The sequence below is a fragment of the Poromitra crassiceps genome (genome assembly GCF_964638095.1).
Source record: "Poromitra crassiceps genome assembly, chromosome: 2".
NCBI lineage: Eukaryota > Metazoa > Chordata > Actinopteri > Beryciformes > Melamphaidae > Poromitra > Poromitra crassiceps.
In genome coordinates this window covers 99,557,428-99,582,427 of record NC_139624.1, presented here as the reverse complement: position 1 = coordinate 99,582,427, position 25,000 = coordinate 99,557,428, and the positions used below count along the sequence as shown (strand labels likewise).

At 49.0% G+C, this 25,000-nt stretch overlaps 1 protein-coding gene across 1 annotated transcript in view; it reads left to right on the top strand.

Moving 5' to 3' along the window:
* The window catches only part of gli3 (GLI family zinc finger 3), a 180,169-nt gene that overhangs the window by 8,300 nt on the left and 146,869 nt on the right, over nt 1-25,000 (top strand). Inside the window, exon 2 of the mRNA XM_083632157.1 lies at nt 19,792-19,959. Coding sequence (XP_083488283.1) covers nt 19,833-19,959 — 127 coding nt within the window. The 5' untranslated portion in view covers nt 19,792-19,832. The remainder of the gene's footprint in view (nt 1-19,791; nt 19,960-25,000) is intronic.

Sequence of the window (25,000 nt, the reverse complement as noted above, 5' to 3'; positions counted from 1 at the left end):
AGGACAGAGGGCTGGAGAGAGGGACAGGAGAGAAGCCCGCACTAGGACAGAGGGCTGGAGAGAGGGGACAGGAGAGAAGCCCGCACTAGGACAGAGGGCTGGAGAGAGGGGACAGGAGAGAAGCCCGCACTAGGACAGAGGGCTGGAGAGAGGGGACAGGAGAGAAGCCCCTGCTGGGACAGAGGGGACAGGAGAGAAGCCCGCACTAGGACAGAGGGCTGGAGAGAGGGGACAGGAGAGAAGCCTCTGCTGGGACAGCGGGCTGGAGAGAGGGGACAGGAGAGAAGCCCCTGCTGGGACAGAGGGCTGGGGAGAGGGGACAGGAGAGAAGCCCGCACTAGGACAGAGGGCTGGAGAGGGGACAGGAGAGAAGCCCGCACTAGGACAGAGGGCTGGAGAGGGGACAGGAGAGAAGCCCCTGCTGGGACAGAGGGCTGGAGAGAGGGGACAGGAGAGAAGCCCGCACTAGGACAGAGGGCTGGGGAGAGGGGACAGGAGAGAAGCCCCTGCTGGGACAGAGGGTTGGGGAGAGGGGACAGGAGAGAAGCCCGCACTAGGACAGAGGGTTGGGGAGAGGGGACAGGAGAGAAGCCCGCACTAGGACAGAGGGCTGGAGAGAGGGGACAGGAGAGAAGCCCGCACTAGGACAGAGGGCTGGAGAGAGGGGACAGGAGAGAAGCCCGCACTAGGACAGAGGGCTGGGGAGAGGGGACAGGAGAGAAGCCCGCACTAGGACAGAGGGCTGGAGAGAGGGGACAGGAGAGAAGCCCGCACTAGGACAGAGGGCTGGAGAGGGGACAGGAGAGAAGCCCGCACTAGGACAGAGGGCTGGAGAGAGGGGACAGGAGAGAAGCCCGCACTAGACAGAGGGCTGGAGAGAGGGGACAGGAGAGAAGCCCGCACTAGGACAGATGGCTGGAGAGAGGGGACAGGAGAGAAGCCCACACTAGGACAGAGGGCTGGAGAGAGGGGACAGGAGAGAAGCCCGCACTAGGACAGAGGGCTGGGGAGAGGGGACAGGAGAGAAGCCCCTGCTGGACAGAGGGCTGGAGAGAGGGGACAGGAGAGAAGCCCGCACTAGGACAGAGGGCTGGAGAGAGGGGACAGGAGAGAAGCCCGCACTAGGACAGAGGGCTGGAGAGAGGGGACAGGAGAGAAGCCCGCACTAGGACAGAGGGCTGGGGAGAGGGGACAGGAGAGAAGCCCGCACTAGGACAGAGGGCTGGAGAGAGGGGACAGGAGAGAAGCCCGCACTAGGACAGAGGGCTGGAGAGAGGGGACAGGAGAGAAACCCGCACTAGGACAGAGGGCTGGAGAGAGGGGACAGGAGAGAAGCCCGCACTAGGACAGAGGGCTGGAGAGAGGGGACAGGAGAGAAGCCCGCACTAGGACAGAGGGCTGGGGAGAGGGGACAGGAGAGAAGCCCGCACTAGGACAGAGGGCTGGAGAGAGGGGACAGGAGAGAAGCCCGCACTAGGACAGAGGGCTGGAGAGAGGGGACAGGAGAGAAGCCCGCACTAGGACAGAGGGCTGGAGAGAGGGGACAGGAGAGAAGCCCGCACTAGGACAGAGGGCTGGAGAGAGGGGACAGGAGAGGAGCCCGCATTAGGACAGAGGGCTGGAGAGAGGGGACAGGAGAGGAGCCCGCACTAGGACAGAGGGCTGGAGAGAGGGGACAGGAGAGAAGCCCGCACTAGGACAGAGAGCTGGGGAGAGGGGACAGGAGAGGAGCCCGCATTAGGACAGAGGGCTGGGGAGAGGGGACAGGAGAGAAGCCCGTACTAGGACAGAGGGCTGGAGAGAGGGGACAGGAGAGGAGCCCGCATTAGGACAGAGGGCTGGAGAGAGGGGACAGGAGAGGAGCCCGCACTAGGACAGAGGGCTGGAGAGAGGGGACAGGAGAGAAGCCCGCACTAGGACAGAGAGCTGGGGAGAGGGGACAGGAGAGGAGCCCGCATTAGGACAGAGGGCTGGGGAGAGGGGACAGGAGAGGAGCCCGCATTAGGACAGAGGGCTGGAGAGAGGGGACAGGAGAGGAGCCCGCATTAGGACAGAGGGCTGGGGAGAGGGGACAGGAGAGGAGCCCGCATTAGGACAGAGGGCTGGGGAGAGGGGACAGGAGAGGAGAGGAAGAATGAATGAAAGAATGTGGGATAGGTGGAAGTTGAGGAAGAGAGAGAACAAGATAGCATGTGTGTGGGAGAGGGAGGAAGAGTATGGGGGGAGTGGAGTCTATAGCTCTACCTCAGGGCTCAGTGTGTAAGCCCCTGTCTACCCCCCCCCAAAGCTGCTTTCACAAAGAGATTTACAAGACAGGTCTCCGGTGTGCTTTGCTGCCCTGCATTATGAGTGTGTGTGTGTGTGTGTGTGTGTGACTGTGTGTGTGTGTCTGTGTGTGTGTGTGTGTGTGTGTGTGTGTGTTTCTTGTAAAATGGGCAATTCTGTTTTGTGTGTGTGTGCACGGCCTGTTTTCTCTATCTTTTGCATCATCTATGCAAGAAAGCTTTTTACCCAAATTTACCGATCCAGGCGGGTCGGACTCAAACCCACGAGCCCCAGCGGAGCACAGTGAATAACCTATTCCCCCCGGTGGGGAGGGGGGGGGGGGCGTGAGGGGTAGAGGGGAAAATCTTAGGGTGTGTGCATGCGTGTGTGTGTGGGTGTGTCTGTGTGTGTGCGTGTGTGTATGTGTGTGTGTGTGCGTGTGTGTGCATTCATGTGTGAATGTATTTCACAGATTCGCACATACAAGGGATCCTGTTAGCTTTTGGAATTATTTATAAAGCCAGGCTTTTGTGTGGCGCTCTAACTCCCTGTCTCCTCCCATTACTGCCTATGACTCTACCTGGGCTACCTTCAGCCCCCCAAATGCTCCCGCAGCCCCCGCCCAGCACCACCAATTTGACTGCAGTGTTTCATATCTATAAACCTTTCACAACCACTGGCTTCCAGAGAGACTGTATGATATCTGTTTTGGGCTAAAGATTCGGCTCCTGAGGAAAAATAACTTAATAATATTCTGAAAATCTGCGAAGAGTTGCGGTGACAGACGGCGCGATCTGTAGACTTCAGAGAGGCACAAAGTTATAGCGACCGTCCCATATGGGCCTGATTACCCTGTCGTTTTTTTTTTTTTTGCATGGACTGAGCGGGGGTGAAGGGTTTAGTGTGTTTGAGATGGTTTATGTTAATGTCGCCTTTATTGAAACAAGCTGCGATGTGATTATAGTCCCTGCTTGCTACATATGAGCAGAGAACTGCTCTAGTTTCCCCATCTCCCCCTGGCATAGAGATCAATGCAAACCAGCTAACACAGGGTAATAAGCCATTAGTACACACATTGTTGGAGAGATTTACATACATCGACCAGCAAACTGATAAACTAGGTTCCATGTCCGGGAGGTAAGAATCATTGCGTGTGAGTTATTAGCTGAATGAATGTGGGTTCGCCTGCATACCCGCGTGTGCGCGCGCGCGCGCGCGTGTGTTTGTGTGTATAGGTGTGCGTGTGTGTGCGCACGGGGAGATCTCTTCCCTGTGAGCGCCAGTGCTGTGTGTGATAGGTGCCAGATTGTGTAGCTGGGAGCCAGGTTGTCTCTGCTTGTCAGAGGAGAGAGAGAGAGAGAGAGAGAGATGGGGAGATGATTACACTACACTGTTTCTCTGATCTGATTCATCACTAACTGTCTCTCCTGCAAAGGGTGAACTTATTATGTCTGTCTCAACCTCCACCGTGGAGCCAGCTGCTCTCCATGCTTCCCAATTAACCCCAGGCACCCGTCGAACGCTCCAATTAAGGCCTCTCCCCCTCGCAAATGGATGTGCCAGCGTTTGCTGCTCGCGCCGGGGCCCCCGCTTTTCGAGATGCCTTCTTGGCGCGCCGGGGTGAGTGAGTGAGCGAGCAAGCAAGCCGCGGCAAGCGTCGGAGCGTGTTTGTTTAGGAGCTGTCCTAAGCGATGGCGGTACTGCCTCCAGATTGATTCGAGGCACGGCTGCAAACAGCTGAAACGCGTAAACACACCCAGATGTTTGGCTTCCCGAACGAGCGAGTCGGCAGGCCCGAGGGGGCTGCCCGTCTAATAGCAGCCTTGCTCCCCCCCCCCCCCCCCCCCCCCCCGCTTTTTCGGGGGGCCATTTTGTGACTCCGTGTCCTTTGGAGTTTATGGGAAGTTTTCGTGGAAACACTTTGGCAGCACTGGGAGGTTTACGGTGTCTGTTTCCAGCATTAGACGCTGATATATCGCTTGGTATTTGCCTGGTGTGAGCGCGCGCGGAAGTCTTTCTCTCTGGGCTGAGAGTTGCTTTTGCCTCACAATCACTGAAGACAACCTTTCAGAATCCAAAATATTCAGCGGTGTGTTTTTGATGCATTGGTTTATGTTGGGCAATAGCGTGTGTGTGTGTGTGTGTGTGTGTGTGTGTGTGTGTGTGTGTTTGTGTGTGTGTGTTTGTGTAGGAGTGGTGCCTGTAGGTGGGATGCAGGCTTGGCAGTGCCGCTAACTCCTCTGAGACGACTTGTCTCGGAGGAGTGAAGGGAGAGAGTTGTCTCCCCGCCGTCAGGGAGCTGGAAGTGTGGCGGGACTCCCTCTGAGCTTCAGCTGGCTTTGATCTCACACCTCCTCAGCCGTATCCTCCATACTCTATAGAACACACTCTCACCTGCATCCACCGCCTCCGCCAAGCCCACACAACACAGACGTGCTTAGAGACTTCCACCAGGGCCGGCCAGTCCATTTCTCACTATTCATTATTTGGAGTGATATGAAAGCACAACTACTTATACAACTAAGAGAGAAGGGAACTTTGAAAAGAAAAAGAAAAGAAAAGAAAAACTACACAGCCCCCGAATTAGGGATGCACAATATTGGATTTTTTTTTGCCGATATGCAGATATTTTCCAACTCTTTTGGCCGATTGCCAATGCAGATTACGTTATATGTGCACATTTCTTTCCACCTCATTTCAGAGAGCACCAAGTCTTCTCCTGTAGTGGAATGAACACATTATGATGCCTCGCTCTTATCGTGATGGCCCACTGGCAGATGCACACATAAATACAATGCTTTTCAAAATGTACACATTCACTGGGCAAAATAAGAAAACTACTTCAACTTAAGTTATGTAAAACATGCCTTATTGTTTTTATGTATTTTCATTTACTTTCAAGTATTTTATTTCAAACAAAACTTTAAGTATTTAGTTTTAAGTATTTAATTTTCAGCATTTAGTCCAGTATCGAGTGTAATCTTACCGGCCTGTCGTATCGGCAGACATGTTTGTTTCGGACCGATGCGATATTTCATTTTAAAGCCGCTATCGGCCGATACCGATGACGTGCCGATATCATGGTGCATCTCTAGTTGAAGTGATATGAAAGCTACTGCTATACAACTAAGAGAGAAGGGGAACTTTGAAACAAACAAAACAAAGAAAGACTACACAGCTCTGAATAATGGGCAATTGTCAAGCTGCAAAAGCATTTAGCATTTTGGATCAAAATGGGGCTATTTGGTCATAGGTTTTTATAAGAGTGATTCATTGCGGTGTTGGTGGAAGACCAACTTCGCCGCCTCATTAAGTGTACTTTGTGTAAGTGTACTCATCTGCCCCAAACTCCCTCCCTGGTTACTGTTGTTCTCCTGTCCGTCAGCGACATGTTAAAATGACAGTTGGAGAGCCGGTGGGATGACCTTGTTTAAAGGCATTTCTCAGCCTCTGTGGGTCTGCCTGATGAAAAGACAAGAAGAATGGAAAGAATCATCAGTTTCTGCATCTGTGGAATGTATGACCCGATGTTAGCCCTTTGGATTCCCTCCCATCCACACAGGAAGTGTAGCATTAAAGCGAACGCCATTCCTCCATTTTCGCTTCCATTACCCTCTCTCTCTCTCTCTCTCTCTCTCTCTCCTCTCTCTCTCTCTCTCTCTCTCTCTCTCTGCTTCCATTACCCCCTCTCTCTCTCTCTCTCTCTCTCTCTCTCCCTCTCTCTCTGCATTCCTTTCAGCGACGGCAACACATTTGAGGACAGCTTCATTCGACATTCCTTTACACCCCTATTTATTTGGCTGCCCCCCCCCCCTTTTTTTTCTCGCCTTTTTTTGCCATCTCCCTCATTTTAGGTCCGGCTTTATCACGCTGGAGCCAAACACCAAGACACCTTCATCTGTTTAGGTCTGGCTTTATCACGCTGGAGCCAAACACCAAGACACCTTCATCTGTTTAGGTCTGGCTTTATCACGCAGGAGTCAAACACCAAGACACCTTCATCTGTTTAGGTCTGGCTTTATCACACGGGAGCCAAACACCAAGACAACTTCATCTGTTTAGGTCCGGCTTTATCACGCTGGAGCCAAACACCAAGACAACTTCATCTGTTTAGGTCCGGCTTTATCACGCTGGAGCCAAACACCAAGACACCTTCATCTGTTTAGGTCTGGCTTTATCACGCTGGAGCCAAACACCAAGACACCTTCATCTGTTTAGGTCTGGCTTTATCACGCAGGAGTCAAACACCAAGACAACTTCATCTGTTTAGGTCCGGCTTTATCACACGGGAGTCAAACACCAAGACAACTTCATCTGTTTAGGTCCGGCTTTATCACGCTGGAGCCAAACACCAAGACAACTTCATCTGTTTAGGTCCGGCTTTATCACGCTGGAGCCAAACACCAAGACAACTTCATCTGTTTAGGTCCTGCTTTATCACGCGGGAGCCAAACACCAAGACACCTTCATCTGTTTAGGTCTGGCTTTATCACGCGGGAGTCAAACACCAAGACACCTTCATCTGTTTAGGTCCGGCTTTATCACGCTGGAGCCAAACACCAAGACAACTTCATCTGTTTAGGTCCTGCTTTATCACGCTGGAGCCAAACACCAAGACACCTTCATCTGTTTAGGTCTGGCTTTATCACACGGGAGTCAAACACCAAGACAACTTCATCTGTTTAGGTCTGGCTTTATCACGCTGGAGCCAAACACCAAGACACCTTCATCTGTTTAGGTCCGGCTTTATCACACGGGAGTCAAACACCAAGACAACTTCATCTGTTTAGGTCCGGCTTTATCACGTGGGAGTCAAACACGAAGACAACTTCATCTGTTTAGGTCTGGCTTTATCACACTGGAGTCAAACACCAAGACAACTTCATCTGTTTAGGTCCGGCTTTATCACGCGGGAGTCAAACACCAAGACAACTTCATCTGTTTAGGTCCGGCTTTATCACACGGGAGTCAAACACCAAGACAACTTCATCTGTTTAGGTCCAGCTTTATCACACAGGAGTCAAACACCAAGACACCTTCATCTGTTTAGGTCTGGCTTTATCACACAGGAGTCAAACACCAAGACAACTTCATCTGTTTAGGTCTGGCTTTATCACACAGGAGCCAAACACCAAGACACCTTCATCTGTTTAGGTCTGGCTTTATCACACAGGAGCCAAACACCAAGACACCTTCATCTGTTTAGGTCTGGCTTTATCACACAGGAGTCAAACACCAAGACAACTTCATCTGTTTAGGTCTGGCTTTATCACACGGGAGCCAAACACCAAGACACCTTCATCTGTTTAGGTCCGGCTTTATCACACAGGAGTCAAACACCAAGACACCTTCATCTGTTTAGGTCCAGCTTTATCACACGGGAGTCAAACACCAAGACACCTTCATCTGTTTAGGTCTGGCTTTATCACACGGGAGCCAAACACCAAGACACCTTCATCTGTTTAGGTCTGGCTTTATCACACGGGAGCCAAACACCAAGACAACTTCATCTGTTTAGGTCCGGCTTTATCACGCTGGAGCCAAACACCAAGACACCTTCATCTGTTTAGGTCCGGCTTTATCACACGGGAGTCAAACACCAAGACAACTTCATCTGTTTAGGTCTGGCTTTATCACACGGGAGTCAAACACCAAGACACCTTCATCTGTTTAGGTCCAGCTTTATCACACGGGAGCCAAACACCAAGACAACTTCATCTGTTTAGGTCCGGCTTTATCACGCGGGAGCCAAACACCAAGACACCTTCATCTGTTTAGGTCCGGCTTTATCACACGGGAGTCAAACACCAAGACAACTTCATCTGTTTAGGTCCGGCTTTATCACACGGGAGTCAAACACCAAGACAACTTCATCTGTTTCGGTCCGGCTTTATCACACGGGAGCCAAACACCAAGACAACTTCATCTGTTTAGGTCCGGCTTTATCACGCGGGAGTCAAACACCAAGACAACTTCATCTGTTTAGGTCTGGCTTTATCACACTGGAGTCAAACACCAAGACAACTTCATCTGTTTAGGTCCGGCTTTATCACACGGGAGCCAAACACCAAGACAACTTCATCTGTTTAGGTCCGGCTTTATCACGCGGGAGTCAAACACCAAGACAACTTCATCTGTTTAGGTCCGGCTTTATCACACGGGAGCCAAACACCAAGACAACTTCATCTGTTTAGGTCCGGCTTTATCACGCGGGAGTCAAACACCAAGACAACTTCATCTGTTTAGGTCCGGCTTTATCACACGGGAGTCAAACACCAAGACAACTTCATCTGTTTAGGTCCGGCTTTATCACACGGGAGCCAAACACCAAGACAACTTCATCTGTTTAGGTCCGGCTTTATCACGCTGGAGCCAAACACCAAGACAACTTCATCTCGCCCAATTTTCCCCGCTTTAATACAGTTTAAATGGCAGGGCCGCGAGGGCCCGGGCGAGAATTAATAAGAGCCAATAAAGCTGGCCACTGGGGCATCGAGGGCCGTCTTGAAGTCAACATGATGACTTGTTGAGGGGGGATTCAGGGGCAACACTTGATGAATTGTGGCGGAGCTTGGGAAGGGCTAATTTCTCACTTAGCCGTCCTGATGGGGCCGGCTAATAGGCCTTGCTTTGCCTGGCTGATTGTCTGCTGGCTTTATTATTGTGCATTATCGCGCTGCCCCCTGGCTGTTGTTAGCATTCGGCCCCGGAGACGCCAGCGCCCGCCATTAATCACATAGCGGCACTGACTCACTGCGCTCCAGCACTTATCCCAATGACACAGAGGAATGGAGAGAAGGAGAGAGGAGGGAGAAAGAGAGAGAGAGAGAGAGAGAGGGAGGAGTGGGAGAGAGGAGGGAGAAAGACAGAAAGAGAGAGAGAGAGAGAGAGAGGGAGGAGTGGGAGAGAGGAGGGAGAAAGACAGAAAGAGAGAGAGAGAGAGAGAGAGGGAGGAGTGGGAGAGAGGAGGGAGAAAGACAGAAAGAGAGAGAGAGAGAGAGGGAGGAGTGGGAGAGAGGAGGGAGAAAGACAGAAAGAGAGAGAGAGAGAGAGAGGAGTGGGAGAGAGCAGGGAGAAAGACAGAAAGAGAGAGAGAGAGAGAGAGGAGTGGGAGAGAGGAGGGAGAAAGACAGAAAGAGAGAGAGAGAGAGAGAGGGAGGAGTGGGAGAGAGGAGGGAGAAAGACAGAAAGAGAGAGAGAGAGGGAGGAGTGGGAGAGAGGAGGGAGAAAGACAGAAAGAGAGAGAGAGAGGGAGGAGTGGGAGAGAGGAGGGAGAAAGACAGAAAGAGAGAGAGAGAGAGAGAGAGAGGGAGGAGTGGGAGAGAGGAGGGAGAAAGACAGAAAGAGAGAGAGAGAGAGAGGAGTGGGAGAGAGCAGGGAAAATAAGGAAAGGGGAAAACTAAAAGAAAAAGAAAAGGAACTTGAAACCTGAGGGGTGGATTGGGCAGTGTGTCATGATGCCTCTGTGACCAGTAGCTCTCTTTCTGGATGGCTCTCAGTTAGTTCAGTTACCTCAGTAGACTATCGAGTGCCTAAAACCCACAAATGCGTCAGGATCAAGCCCCCAGGAATAGCACTGGGCTGTGAAGCCATTTGAACATGGTGGCGAAGCTCTGTATTGCAAGTCACGTGACGCCATGCAGCCCAGAAAGGAAAATTCCCATCCACTTGCATGGGGACCGCGGCAGCTGTTAAACCCAGGGGAATTTTTTCCGGGTGTCACTCAAAGTATAAAACGACTCTTTTAATTATCAACAAATTTTTTATGGGGCATTTTTTCTTCAGAAGCCACTAAGAGCCGTATACGGGGGTATTTTCTTCTTGTAATACAATCCATGGGTGTTGAGGGGTGGGCGACGTCATGGAACACGTCATGGCACACATGCGCACTTCGCCTTGGGCCGCATGGTCAGGAAGTAAAACCAGGAAGAAAAACCCCCCATGATGGCTTCATGCGCCAATGAGCAGCCTCCGTCCGAATGCATGGGTGGGCGTGGCACGTCCCCTATCCAGTTCTTTGAATACATCCATGGTCAGCATGGGTTCCCTCATCTATCCAGTTCTTTGAATACATCCATGGTCAGCAGCATGGGTTCCCTCATATATCCAGTTCTTTTAATACATCCATGGTCAGCAGCATGGGTTCCCTCATCTCCAAGTCAGGTTTTTTTTTTTATTATGGGTTTTTGGTTAGGTGCCTGAAATAAGGTCTGTAGTGGTCAACAAAAAGGTTTATGCTACTTAGAAGTTTTGTTTCGGCAAGATAAGCTTCACAAATTAACACCACTTTTATGATTTCTGAAGCGTCTTCTGGCGATCACACTTACATGTCAAAAATCATAAAAGTGGTGTTCATTTCCGAGCAAAACCTCTAAGTATCATAACCTTCTTAAGCACATTTCAGGCACCTAACCAAAACCCCATTCAAAAAACCGTTGACTTTGAGATGAGGGAATCCAGGGCGATGCTAACTTGCAGGTTAAAAAATATTGTGTATCCTTCCGTCCCCTGGGCTAAGTGTGGAGACCTCCTGTCAAAGCCAAACGTGCCGCCGCCACCACACACACACACACACACACACACACACACACACACACACACACACACACACACACACACACACACACATACACGACCATCTTTCTGCTTGATCCCCCTCTGAGTGCACTGTGGATGTGCACGTGTGAGGAAGAGGGAGAGAGAGAGAGAGAGAGAGGTGTGATATGTGTGTGTGTGTGTGTGTGTGTGTTTTCATCAGCAAAGGAATGCCTCGTCCTCCACTCATCCCCTCCCTTGGGGTCCCCTCTCTTATTTGTGTTGTGCACATAGTGAAACGCACTTGCATCAGTCTGAAAAGGCGCGGCGCGGAGCACCTGGCACATCCACTCCTGTATCTGCTCTCACGCAAGCAAGGCAACACTCCCAAGCACAGTCGACAGAGGCCCCCTCTCTCTCTCTTCCCCCGTGCCATGTTCACACACACGCTCGCATACATAGGAAGTACGCTCAGAAACAGCGTGACACGCGGCGAAAAGGCGCTCTTTCGCTGTGAGAGTGCGGCGAAGGATTGTTGTTGTGGTTGGTTGCGGCATCACGCGGCGTGCCTTCTGAAGACTTGCCTCTACAAGCACACACACTGTTTCCAGTGGAGATGAGAGGCCCTCTGACAGGATACAGACCTCGCTCTCCTGTGTGCCATGTGCCATGTGCAGGCAGGGGCTACTTCAGTGGAAGTCTTAGTTAAATGTAGTGAATGCTGCAACAGGCATTGATTTTTGATGGGAAACTGACGAAGTAGCTGTGTGGACAGAAAACAAGGCAATGTGTGTCTGGGTCTGGGTAGTGCAGAGGGGTAGATTCCCTGCCTACCAACACGAGGGTCGCAGGTTCGAGCCCCCGTGTTACCCTGGCTTGCTCGCGCGTCTATACAGGCAGAATTGGCCGTGTCTGCGGGTGGGAAGCTGGATTATGGTTATGTGTCCTGGTCGCTGCACTAGTGCCTCCTCTGGTTGGCCTGTTTGTGGGGGGAGGGAATTGGGGGGGAATAGCATGATCCTCCCACGCGTTACGTCCTGCCGGTGAAACTCCTCGCTGTCAGGTGAAAAAGAAGCAGCTGGCGACTGCACATGTATCAGAGGAAGCGTGCGCTAATTGACAACTCCTCCCAGATTGGACCGGGACAGCCTAAATTAGCCAAGTACAATTAGGGAGAAAAGGCAGAAAAAAACAAATCAAACAAGGCAATGGGCAGGTGGGAAAAGTGATCAGTTGTGATTTTTATTTCTAAGTCATGGTGGTAAAAGTACACTTCTGTCCAGCTAGACTTGATCTTGGGAAGTTCAAGGCAGCAAACTTTTAGAACTTTTGCGAGATCTTTTTTTTTTAACCCAATGTCCTTCATAGTATTTTGCTGAAGCAATAGGTTGCATTGTTTGCTTTGGCTTCGGGTAAATGGCTGAACGAGCATCTTTTCCTCGAAGGCTTCTTCTCGAGGAGTGGAAAACGTGTCCGATCAAACAAAGACTGTACTCTGTAGCATGGTGAGGAAACTGAAAGGAGCGCAGAGCAAAAGGGAAACCAACACCGCATAACCGGGCCAGCGCCGCAACAAAGCTGCCTGCAGTATCCATTGTCTCAGGCCTCAAAGCCCCCCCCCCTCACCCTGACACAAGTGGCCCACAAACAAACACAACGTGGAAAATATATAAATAAACAAGCTAATAAGCGGAGCGCTGTGGGGAAAACGCATTGTGGCACGTGCTTTATTTAGCCCTTATCTGCTGCGTAGCGAGCGCAAAAGAGGCGTCGTGTAAGCGTTACGATTACATCGTGTGGGTTTGTTACCCAGGAATGTAAGATGCACTGGGCTCATGCTGTTTCCCCTCACCAGCCCTCCAAAGCATCTCGAGTGGAGCGGTCTGAGAGAGCGCCACGCACGCCACGCTAATCTGATTAGCGCCGCTGAAAGTCACCGATGGGCCGCGTTGTTGCAATGTTTGTCCTTGACAAAAACATCAAAACACCCCTCGTTTGCACAGGCTTTCCTGAGTGTGGCACATTCGCTATATAGCACTGATTCTCAACCCTTTTCATACCAGGGACCACTCATTTAGTCCACATTAGGGTCACGGACCCCCCTATTTGAGGAGATATTGTCTCTTGCACCCAAATCAGCAAATATTTTTTAGTGTCAGATATGATTTTGTCCAGAATTCCATGACTATCTGTATTGTCGGTAGTCGGTACATTCTCTAATTGTGCTAACTTCTTGTAAATGAAATAATGGTGAAGTTTAAGAATTCATCAATTTGATAGGGACTCCCCTGGAGCCCCCTCAATGACCCCCTGGTGGTCCCCGGACCCCACGTTGAGAACCACTGCACTATAGCACCCCAGATGGTTGGAGGACGTAAGGCTTCCTCTGCTGTGAGGAAGAAGTTGAAGACAGGTAGGTCTTATATGAACTTAAATACATAAAGCAGAAAATTGATGCATTAGTTTTACCACGTGATTGTACCTTTCCAATAAATAAACCATTAAGTATCCAATTTAGGTTCCACCGTCTAGCTGCAAAACATGTTAAAGTGGGCGTCGCCCAGTGTGGTCGAATCATGTAAACATGTAAATGACTAACAGTCTGAATAGCTCAACCATGTCACAGTACACAAAAGGGTGAGAAGGGCTAGCACTAAACCAGTTGGCATGTGCATGTGTGGGATTTGAGATGTGTGTGTGTGTGTGTGTGTGTGTGTGTGTGTGTGTGTGTATGTGTGTGTGTGCATGTGTGTGTGTGTGTGTGTGCGCGTGTGTGTGTGTGTGTGTGTGTGTGTGTGTGTGCGCGTGCATGTGCATGTGTATGTGTGTGTGCGTGTGTGTGTGTGTGTGCGCGTGCATGTGCATGTGTGTGTGTGGCCGGGTGTGACTAATTCCTGCTAAACGGCCCTTACTTGAGGGGCTGGTCCCCATCAGCTGTAGGCCAGACTTAGTGCCATCTGGGCACAATGTTAAGTTTTACTGGTGAATGGGAGCCGCCGCCACCAAATCCCCAATCTCCCCCCCACCTCCCCATCCCCTCCCAGGGCCGAGGGCAAGCCATAAGTGCACTGTTGAACACAGCATGGAAACCTAAGTATGTGTGGTTTTCCCAGAGAGCCATTGAGTTTGGGAACATCTCCCCAGTGGGATTTTGAACCCACTACCTCACAGGGGCGCACCTCCGCTGTCTCTGTACGGGGCCAACTCTCCTCAGTCCTCACTGACCTTATCCAATGCAAACACATGCAGTCGCCAGCGCATTCTGTTTTATTGCTAGATTCAGCTAATCTGGCTGAGGGGCCTAGACCCCTCCTCCCACAGACCCCTCCTCCCACTGAGGGGCCTAGACCCCTCCTCCCACTGAGGGGCCTAGACCCCTCCTCCCACTTCGCCCTCAGTGTTTTAGTTATTCCAGCTGTGCAGGAGCGCTTAATGTTGTTGGCATAGCTGCGAAAACACACACGCACCCACGTGCGTGCGCGCACACACGCACGCACGCATGCATGCGCACACACACACACACACACACACACACACACACACACACAGTACACACAGGAAAACACGTGCAGGCATGCAGGGGCACACTGAGGCGCATAAGCATGCACACACACACACACACACACACACACACACACACACACACACTTCATTCATTTTTCTCTCCCCTGCCTATCTTCTTATCCCACTTTTGCTCACAATCTCCCTCAATCGTCTCCATCTCCCATCTCTCCCTCCCCTCTAACTGGCGGTGCCGCGGTGTGTTTGTGCAGCGTTGATAAGGCTGAGATAGCGGATCTCGGTGGTCGCTGATGTAATGATGATGAATGCTGTGGCGCTGCCAGTCTCCCCCCTCAGGGGGCCCTCGGCACTGAACAGTCCCCCTAATGAAATGAACACAAATACAGTACCCCTCGGTGAGGGGGGGTCGCCAAATCTAAGAAGACACTTCAAGAGTTTATAGAGAAATCTCCCCCCGGTTTCTGTGTGTGTGTGTGTGTGTGTGTGTGTGTGTGTGTGTGCGTGTGTGTCATGCATGTGTGCATGTGTGTTCTTGATGGTAGAATGCAGTGGGATTAGAGGTACACCTTCAGCACTTTCACAAAATTAGGCTTGCAAGGACTAGCATTTGAATAACAATAGGTAGCGATTTTTTGATACCGTTAGCAGTGTTTATTCAGAGTCAGTAGTTTTAGCTTGTTTAACCTCGCGTGGAGAAAAAACAACACCATTTTCCCCTATCAAAGGCAAAAGTTTATTTTAGTGTTTGACTTTGATGTGTACAATTTGCACATGACTTTCAACTCCGTGCCTTTGTCACCAAAGCGTATAATTTATGTTAAATTGATTTGCTTAATGTGCTTATAAAATACGATTTCCCCCCTTTTTTTTCTCAGGAACAGTCTGAATTGTGGTATTTTAAACCTGTTTAATCGCCTCCCTTTCTGTGTGGAAGGATTACAGTTGGGCCCAAATAAAGACACACTCTTTCTCTCTGCTCTAATTGGGTGCAGGACGGCCATTTCAAGGAATATACATTAATATGAAATGAACATCTATTTTGGGGAAAACCAGCAACCGATGCATCGTTTTTTTGTGGGGTTCTGAGCTTGTAAATGCCAGGCCGATGTGAGAAACAGTGAGACAAGGTCTATAAGGCAGATGGTTATTTATGTGCTGTCTCATGCAAACATTTAGATTTCTGCATGTAAGTAATAGAGCTGCCATGATTAATCGATCAGTCGATCGACAGAAAATTAATCGACAACTATTTTGATAATCGATTAATCGTTTTGAATACAATTTTAAGAGAAAGTGTCTCAATTCTCTGATTCCAGCTTCTTAAATGTGAATATTTTCTGGTTTCTTTACTCCTGTATGACAGTAAACTGATTGAGTTGTGGACAAAACACATTTGAGGGCGTCATCTTGGACTTTGGGAAACACTGATCGTCATTTGCTACCATTTTCTGACATTTTATAGACGAAACAACTAATCGATCAATCGAGAAAATAATCGACAGATTAATTGATTATGAAAATAATCGTTAGTGGCAGCCCTAGTAAGTAGATTCGTTTCGTTCTCTCCAGCGAAGGTTCAAGGTGCTAAATGACAACTGACAATGACATGACTCTTAAGCAGTTGAAGTGTAGGCTGCACTGTGACACATTCTGTCCAAAATAGGATCTCTGTGTTAACCCATTGATACCTGATGCAGCATTTGTGTGTATCCCTTTAAGACCGCGAACCCCGTCACGCGGTTCGCGGTCTTAAAGGGATACACACACAAATGAGGGATATACACGCAAATGCTGCATCAGGTATCAATGGGTTAATCTCTTAGATTAACATTTTCTGTAAGAGCAAAAATGTAATGTTTTTTTTCTGTCGCCAAGTATCGACGTATCGATCTGAAGACAAAAGATGCATGATATACACAGTATCAGACAGCAATCATATTAGTATCGGCCGATGTTAGTAATTTTTTAATATATCGGTATCGGTCCGAGTAGCAAAATAACCGCAATGTTAATATTGGATATCGTATCGGCCAACATTTTCATATTGAGAGGAAACAATGCGGTAAATCTATAATTTTTTCCAAATGTTTTGGACATAAATAAATGATCACAGTATTTACATGTGTATTTCAGTATGTACAAAATGTGATCACCATCGAAACTTATTCTTATACAGATCACATCAACATCGATAAATATCGGTTTTTCGGCCATAACAACAATGTTAATATCAGTTTTCGGTAGCCTATCAGCCAAAATGTTCACGTCCCTACAAAAAAATTTAAATTAATTTGATTGAAAAATAAAATAAAACTAAGATTGCGACGTGAATAACAACAAGGAACATCTGCAGGATTGGGTGTGGGCGTGCAGGTCAGAGGGATTATGGGTGAAAAGGTCCTGCTTTAATTGCTGCTTTGGAACTGTGGCCTGCCTCGTGGAACACAAAAGAGCGCTCACACACGCTCCAGCGGATGGGAGGTGGGAATATTTGCCCGACCAGTGGAATGCCTCTGCTTTCTCCCTCACCTCCTCTCCAAGCCCCCGGTCCTGACCCCCACATTCACTCTGCTTTGCCCCTTCTGACTCACCTGGGGGGGACAGGGTGTTTTAGAGGGACACACACCCACACACGCGCCCGCGCACTCACGCACGCGTACACACACACACACACACACACACACACACACACACACACACACACACACACACACACGCACGCACACACACACACACACACACACACACACACGCATGTGCTTTATGCACCCACCTCCACACATAAAGCATGTCGGGTCTACTCACTAACAGTTGTAAAGCAGGTTCTCTCCAAGCGGCAAACCTCCAGGGTGAAAATGAAGCAAAAACTGCAGTTCCTTGAATAGCCATTTGAGGCTGACTCCAAAAGCGAGTCATTCCCCAATAGACCCCCATGTCAAAATGCCCAAATTTACAGCGGAAATAAACATGTTTACAGCCTGGTACCAAAAAAAATGGTTTTGGCTTCTATAGTTAATTTCACCTTTCATGATAACTGTATGGGGGTGAATTTTGATCGACTGTAACTCACCTGTTTATAGTCTACGGCCCCAGAAAGAAGTCTGATTGTAATAGAAGTCAATGGGAAAATGACCCTACTATTCACTTGATTGATTCCCTCAGTAAACACTTTCCTAATGAGTTTATTAGGGTCTCAATCACTAGTTTCAAAACAGCATGATGTTGTAAAGTATGGTCCCATTTAGAGTCAAATAGACGATAATTAAGCAGACTATGCGTTGGGGGCGTGATTGACAGGTCGCCTGTCCAGTGATTGCACAGCTTGCTGATCACGGACCAATAGACCCTTTTCATGGGGGCCATGTTGTGTCGAAAAGGCAGAATAAACACAGGTGCAAGCAAAACACTAATGAGGGTTTCCAAATTCCAATCCTGGAAGTTTGAAACCCTCATTAGTGTTTTGCTTGCACCTGTGTTTACCCTGGCTTCTCGACACAACATGGCCCCCGTGAGAAGGGTCTATAGCAGGCGGCACTGTGGCTCTTCTCGTTCAAATAGGTCACTTCTGGCAAAAACAAAACAAAAACAAGATGGCGACGACGGTCAAAATGCCAAACTCGAGGCTTCAAAACGGGAGTCCACAAACCAATATGTAACGTCGCGGTCTACGGTCTGACCAATCTCTCACTTCACTTTCTGTTTCCAGGCCAGTGACAGTGAACCAATGACCTGCTATTCTCATGACTGAGTACCTATGATTGATCATCCCATCCGGCTGAGGAACTCACATAACACATGCATGTGCAGACGGACATGTGACATGTATTCTACAGATGAACATGCCGACTCACTCTCTAAAGACCCCCACAAATGAAGGCGTTCATTCTATCAAAGACGCGCAGCAGCGATTTGAGATGATATCAATCTGTGCATAGTAGGAAGAAATGTCTTTGGTTCCGGAATGACGGCTACACATGTATTCATGTGGGAGTGATTAGAGGAAGATCTCTTGTTTAATTCTGTTTTGATTGGTAGGGGAGTAATTGCGTTGTGTTTTTTTTCTTCTTCTTCTTCTGTAAGCCGGGAATTGCTTACAGATGTTGTTGTCGGGTCAGAATGGATGACAGACTTGGGTTTTTCAGGGGGTTGGAAAAAAACAAACAAAGCACACTGTGTTTGTCTGAAGTTTACCCCTCTCCACATCCCCCTCTCCACATCCCCCTCTCCTGCCCTCCTTGGGGAGTTGGTAAAAATGCCCCCCCCCCACCTCTCTCTCTCTCTCTCTCTCTCTCTCTCTCTCTCTCTCTCTCTCTCTCTCTCTGGTAGTTTTAGCAGCAGCCCTGTTTGCATTACAGCCGGCTTTACTGCTGGCCTTTGTATCCATGCATGTTTATAGGGTGGAGGACAATTAAAAAGTATAGTTAGGTAATTAGCTGTCTTTATTGGACAGAAAATGTTAGTCAGACTAAATAGTTCCAGTAATTATCCTGAATTATGGAGCACTTGGAGTCTTAAGTGAAGGCCTTGTATTGGACCAAACGCACAGCTGTCCTGTACTTTGTGTAAATGAGTGGCTGTGGTGTATCGCCATGTTGGTTCAATGGTCTCTCCATAAGCAGGGTTGAGGACAGACCCCTCCATGACCTAGATAGTGTTGAGTTTGTAGACGGCCTCGGAGGTGCTGAACTGAGCAGCGTGTCTGCTAGACTGTTGGCTGAACCCCCTACGAAACCCACAGACAGTATTAACTTGAACCACCTTTATTCTTTGAAAGAAAAATTGCCCCGGCACCATGATATTCCCAGAAGGGCCTTCAAACAAACCTTGTTTTTTTCTTCTTTCAGGACTGTGAATGTTTCTCTCTCTCTGTGGTATCCCCTTAAGGTTTCTGCTTTCTCTCTGGAAAGACTGCTTGAGTGGGATTATCAGTATATCCACAAGCTACCTTTACTTCTATTCTGAGATATAAAACCTAGTCAGGGTGTCCTGCCTTATAGAGTTGCTGTTTTTTTGTGTGACAGGGAGTCAGAAGTTTAGTGTGAGATAGTTGGAAATAAGGTCAAGTTAAATCTTGGCCTTGGGTATCTCACTGCAGATGCAAATCCAAACACATTAGACTGAACACTTGTGTTCAAAATAAACCAGGGTGAGCTGATGGATTAACCCATGACCAACCTTCATGACTAGGGGGGGATTGGATCCAAGGTCTTTCTCAAGTTTTTTGGGGTGAAAGGCTCACAGACTTCAACTACTGTTTTCTCGAGGTATTCTTTTGATTGAATTGTTTAGCTTTGACCAAGCAAAAAAAACGGCATCATTCTCAAACTTATTTCACAAATCATTCCATACCGATTTATTTAAATGTTACTAGTAGAGACTCTTTTATGAAGGAAAAGTTCATTCTCTGCATCTCTGCTTGTTATGTGCTTTTAGTATTTACCTCGTCCTCTCCACCTTCTTCTCCATCAGTTATCCTGTCTCCATGAGGTGCTGAGGAATGAGCGATCGCCATGGAAAGCCATTCCCAGGCCAGTTCTGCAGCTGAGAAGAAGAAGAGGGTGGAGACCATCGTGGCGACCAAAGGCTCGTCAGCACGCATCAGTGAGAAGGCCGTGGCCTCCAGCACCACCTCCAACGGTACGCACCACCTCTCTCACCTGCGCTCACTACACACTCACGCAAGGCAGACATCTCTACATCTGATATCTCCAAAGCTCTGCAACTCACACAAAAACAATCTAGATGGAAAAATGGAAGAGGAAATGGAAGAGGAAAAATATGTATTTGTTTTCATTATTATTTTGGGTTGAACTTACAGTATATGCGAACATACTAGAGACCAAAATCGTGCGGTTGCTGGTAGATCGCTCATTCTGGTGCGCCATGCTAACTCTTTAGCATGTGCTATGTTGAGTTAGAGATGACTAGACCAAGGTCTGCCTGAGTGTACAAATGCAGATTTCACCTCTTTAGGAGGCTTTGATACTTTTACTACATTTTATAATTTGGCTTTGGTTGTTTACGTAGGCTACTGCAGTTTAGCTCACAATATTTTCCTAAAGCTAATCTTATGACGTCTGGCTAGATTTTGTGTCTGGGATTGTTAGAGTTTACACACAAAAATATATAAAAGTAATCAACAGTGGATGTATTGGCAGTTACTCACCTTAAAATATAATTCCAAAAATCATTCCAAAACTCCCAAGCAGCGGAAAATGTCGATACACTCGTCATTCAAGTGTCGCAGAGACAATTCAAAGGCTCCTACCAAAGCAGATGACTTCATTGATTAGGTTTAAAAGCTCAATGCTGCTAATAAATCACTTTTCTATCCCAATTCTGTGCCAGTGATATTCTTTTGAAAATGGCAAGATGGCGGCCGTGCCTTCGTCTGAGTTAGCTTCCGACCAGAGTGGCGCTGTGGAGCTTTTCTTAGCGCCTCTCTTAACGTTCATATACGAGACTGTAGGGAGGAGACGCTTATCGAGCAGTGACACGAAGACAGGAATGAAAGGGGGCTACTTTTTCTCATGCTTCACAGTGAGTCACATTATACAAAAATCACTGGTAGCAGAACGTTGGCATGTTTACATAGCAATGTCTTCAACACATGCTGCTAAAAGAGACATAGAGCTTACACTTCATTAAGCTTGTCGTCATTCAGCCTCTCAGTTCCATTCAGACGCTGGGATGAAGAATAGCTATTAGATGACAAACTTTTTGTTTTATGGTGGAAAGCCTCGGGGCAACAGGCAAAAGTCATAACAAAACCAGAGTTGAAATCACCATGACCTAAGTTGCAGCTGTGCTCATTAGCAGCAACGAGAAGATTAAGAAGGTCTGGGGGAGATGGAGGGTCAGGGGGAGGGTCTATAGATGTTGTCTCCATGTTGAATCGGCATCGGGCCATCGGTGGAAGAAACCACCCTTATTGGCTGCTCGGGTCAGCTGGTTAAGTGAAGCAGTGCATGAGAAGAGAGGACACGCATAAATGACACGGCCTCAAGCCCATTGAGCCTGTAACGACATCACCTCACCCATTTAGTGTTGGTTTGACCAGGCTAAGGGCCGACAACGCCAACTTCTTATCAGACATATTCTCCATCAGAAGTAGCTATAATACAAAACTGTTGAAGTGGCGAGTGAGAGAGTGGTGTGAAATGAACGTACGTGCTATTTGGCCTGTCGGCTATAGTCTTTGCAGTGTGTTCAAGTGCAACGTTTTGGCCCCGACAAGGCCGACATGAGGCGACGCAACAACAGTCCACCTTCGTCGCCACTTAGTTCTTTGCAGTCAGCCCGGTGTGTTCCACGCTTTCGAGAGCTATCTGTCACCCCGCTGCCTCTGCTGGTGTCAAATGCTATCATCCAAAGTGTGAATCAGGAGACCTGAAAGAGGCTAAATCAGTTGCTGGCACTGTCACTTTCTTCCCATATGGGTGGAGGCTCTGGGTAAGGGAATGCATCCTGATGCATCTTGGGAACACTCACTCTTTACTCATTCCCAGATGGCCAACGTTGCTTTATTAATTAAAGGGGCAGCGGGGTGGAAAAAAGTTTTACGCCGTGGAAAAAGCATGGATGTAATTTGGCTCCGTGATTGCGGATTTCTCTTTGTAATGTGGAGCCAGGTAATTTACTACTCGGAACAGCACAAGGGTTTGCCTTTGAGAAATTTGTTGAGCAATCTCCTAAAAGCGATTGAGCCACGTAAGAAGACATGCGAAAGCCTCAAGTCGTCATGGTGCAATGTGCATGCATACCCCAAAAGACAGTAGTGCCATCATTCATCTCGAGAAGGGAGGGATGATACTTATCTATACAGAAAGGTCCCCTTAGATCCCAATCTCGCTCTCTTGGAATCATAAGATAGCTTACACATTCTTTGTGTGGTTATAATTACGGCACATTCCCAAGTCGCCCCCAGAACTCATAACCTCTTATCAGGTGTAACCCTACACTCGCCTCAACTTTAACCCCCGTAGCGGCTGCCCCACTGCCTCCATCCAAACAAAAGGTAATTGTGAGCAGCTGTGGAACCCCAGTGACGGACTCCTCTGAGGGAAATGTTTCCCTCCGTCAGGCAGGGTAGCGGCCCCTGATCCCAGCGTGGTGCGCCCGCGCGGCTACAGCGTGGTGCGCCCGCGCGGCTACAGCGTGGTGCGCCCGTGTGGCTACAGCGTGGTGTGCGCCCGCGCGGCTACAGCGTGCTACGCTAAGTTGTGAAAAGTGTAAAGTAAGTATAGGAGGGGCAGGTGGAGCGGACATGGTGGCTGTTCAGCTCATGTCTTCTATCTGGGCCTACCTAGAAGCATGGCCTTTAGCTGTGGCTGTGATCAGTTGACAGCACCTGTGTCTGGGGAAACTGCAGAAACAATCTTTACATGTATTTTGCAGGGGTGTGTCATCGTTCAATATTTAAAAACTTCAGTTTCAGTGAAGAAAACTTCTTGTTCACTCTCACTTGCTGTCTTTCTACTTGTTCTCTTTGAGTTTATAGAGCTGCTCATTCATGTGGCAAAAACCACGTCATCGAGGTTCTGGAAATGTTTTGGACGTTCATTTGTGGCACCGACTTTCAAAGCAGCAAAACTGTCACTCGTTCAGTTGATCAGAGAATTTACCGTGCACGAGTGAGTAATGTATAACTAAATTAGACTAGCAATTTGAAATTGAAGAAACATAACAAGCTTTTGCTTAGTAAAGGACTACAGGTTCCTTGCCAAATGGGCGCTGCCACTGTGGAGACAGTGTGACAGTGGAATGAGCGTAAGAGCTGTTGGTGTGATTGGTGGAGAGTTGGTGTTGGTGAGGCTTGTGGGTAATGGGTATTGTAGTAGGCGTCATGAAAAATACTTGTTTTTCAACACAGAGGTTGAAACATTCACAATCATTGATGATAGCAATCACATAATGGAGACTTGCTGTAACCGCTAGAAGACAATGTACCATGTGACTAACCAGCTCTATTCTCCTGTCCCGCCCACTGTACCATGTGACTAACTCCTGTCCCGCCCACTGTACCATGTGACTAACTCCTGTCCCGCCCACTGTACCATGTGACTAACTCCTGTCCCGCCCACTGTACCATGTGACTAACTCCTGTCCCGCATGGTTTCTCCTCATCCCCACACTCTTTTAACTCCCACTCCCGCTCTCTCCTCTCCTCTCCTCTCCTCTCCTCTCCTCTCCTCTCCTCTCCTCTCCTCTCCTCTCCTCTCCTCTCCTCTCCTCTCCTCTCCTCTCCTCTCCTCTCCTCTCCTCTCCTCCTCTCCTCCTCTCCTCTCCTCTCCTCTCCTCTCCTCCTCTCCTCTCCTCTCCTCCTCTCCTCTCCTCTCCTCTCCTCTCCTCTCCTCTCCTCTCCTCTCCTCTCCTCTCCTCTCCTCTCTCCTCTCCTCTCCTCTCCCCTCCTCTCCTCTCCTCTTCTCTCCTCTCCTCTCCTCTTCTCTCCTCTCCTCTCCTCTCCTCTCCTCTCCTCTCCCCTCCTCTCCTCTCCTCTCCTCTCCTCCTCCTCTCCCCTCCTCTCCTCTCCTCCTCCTCTCCTCTCCCCTCCTCTCCTCTCCTCTCCTCTCCTCTCCTCTCCTCTCCTCTCCTCTCCTCTCCTCTCCTCCTCTCTCCTCTCCTCTCCTCTCCTCTCCTCTCCTCTTCTCTCCTCTCCTCAGTCTGTGAGTTTTGTCCAAGTTGAGCTAGGCATAATTATGGAGTCCTGGTCGAGCGTTCCCACATGGTTGGCTAAATGGTGGCTTCATCCTGTGTGCCATTCATCTGTGTGCCCCCTCCTCCCCTGTCCTGACAGCTCAAAAGAGCCGACTGTGCCACAACAATACTGTGATTGGTGCTCTTTAGGAGGGGTGTGTGGGGGTGCTTTCCCCTCCCACCCTCATCATTCGCCGGGCAGGTGGACCACAAAGTCCCCTGATTCTTTTGTTGCCACTAGGGGAAAAAAAGAAAAAAGATGTCCATGCTCCTTGGCTGAATAAATCCTGTCGTCATGGGATAATTTACGAATATAAAAAAAAGGAAAAAAGCGGGGTGGGGCTGAAGGGCTAGCTATTTATGAAAAAGCAGGGGAAAGTTCTGGTTGGTTGGTCTGCTGGACTTTTTTTGATATGTGGGTGCTGCTGATTTATGGGGAGAGAGGTACAAAGCTGAGGCTATAGGAGAGAGGGAGGTAGTGAGTATGTAAGTAGTGGGGATGATAATAGAGAAACAGGGATAGTGGGAGGAGATGCAATAGACTCAATTCAGACCCCCCCCCCCCCCCCCCCCCGTTTTCTCTCCAATTGTACTTTGCCAATTCCCCTTGCCAAGCTGTCCCGCTCGTTGCTCCACCCCCTCTGCCGATGTGGGAGGAGTTGTAGAGACTGGCACATGCTTCCTCCGATACATGTGAAGTCGCCACCTCACCTGACAGTGAGGAGTTTCACCGACAGGACGTAACGCATGGGAGCATCACGCTATCCCTCCCAGGCCGCTCTCCCCCTGAACAGGCCACCAGGACACATCTCACTACTATAATAAGGCAGAGAGGTGCAGCGGCACACAATTGCTCAAGGCACGCTGGAAATGAGCGTGCAATGTTTCTAGTAGGCACCGGCTTCCCACCCGCAGACACGGCCAATTGGGCCTGTATGGACGCCCGACCAAGCCGGAGGCAACACGGGGGTTTGAACCTGCG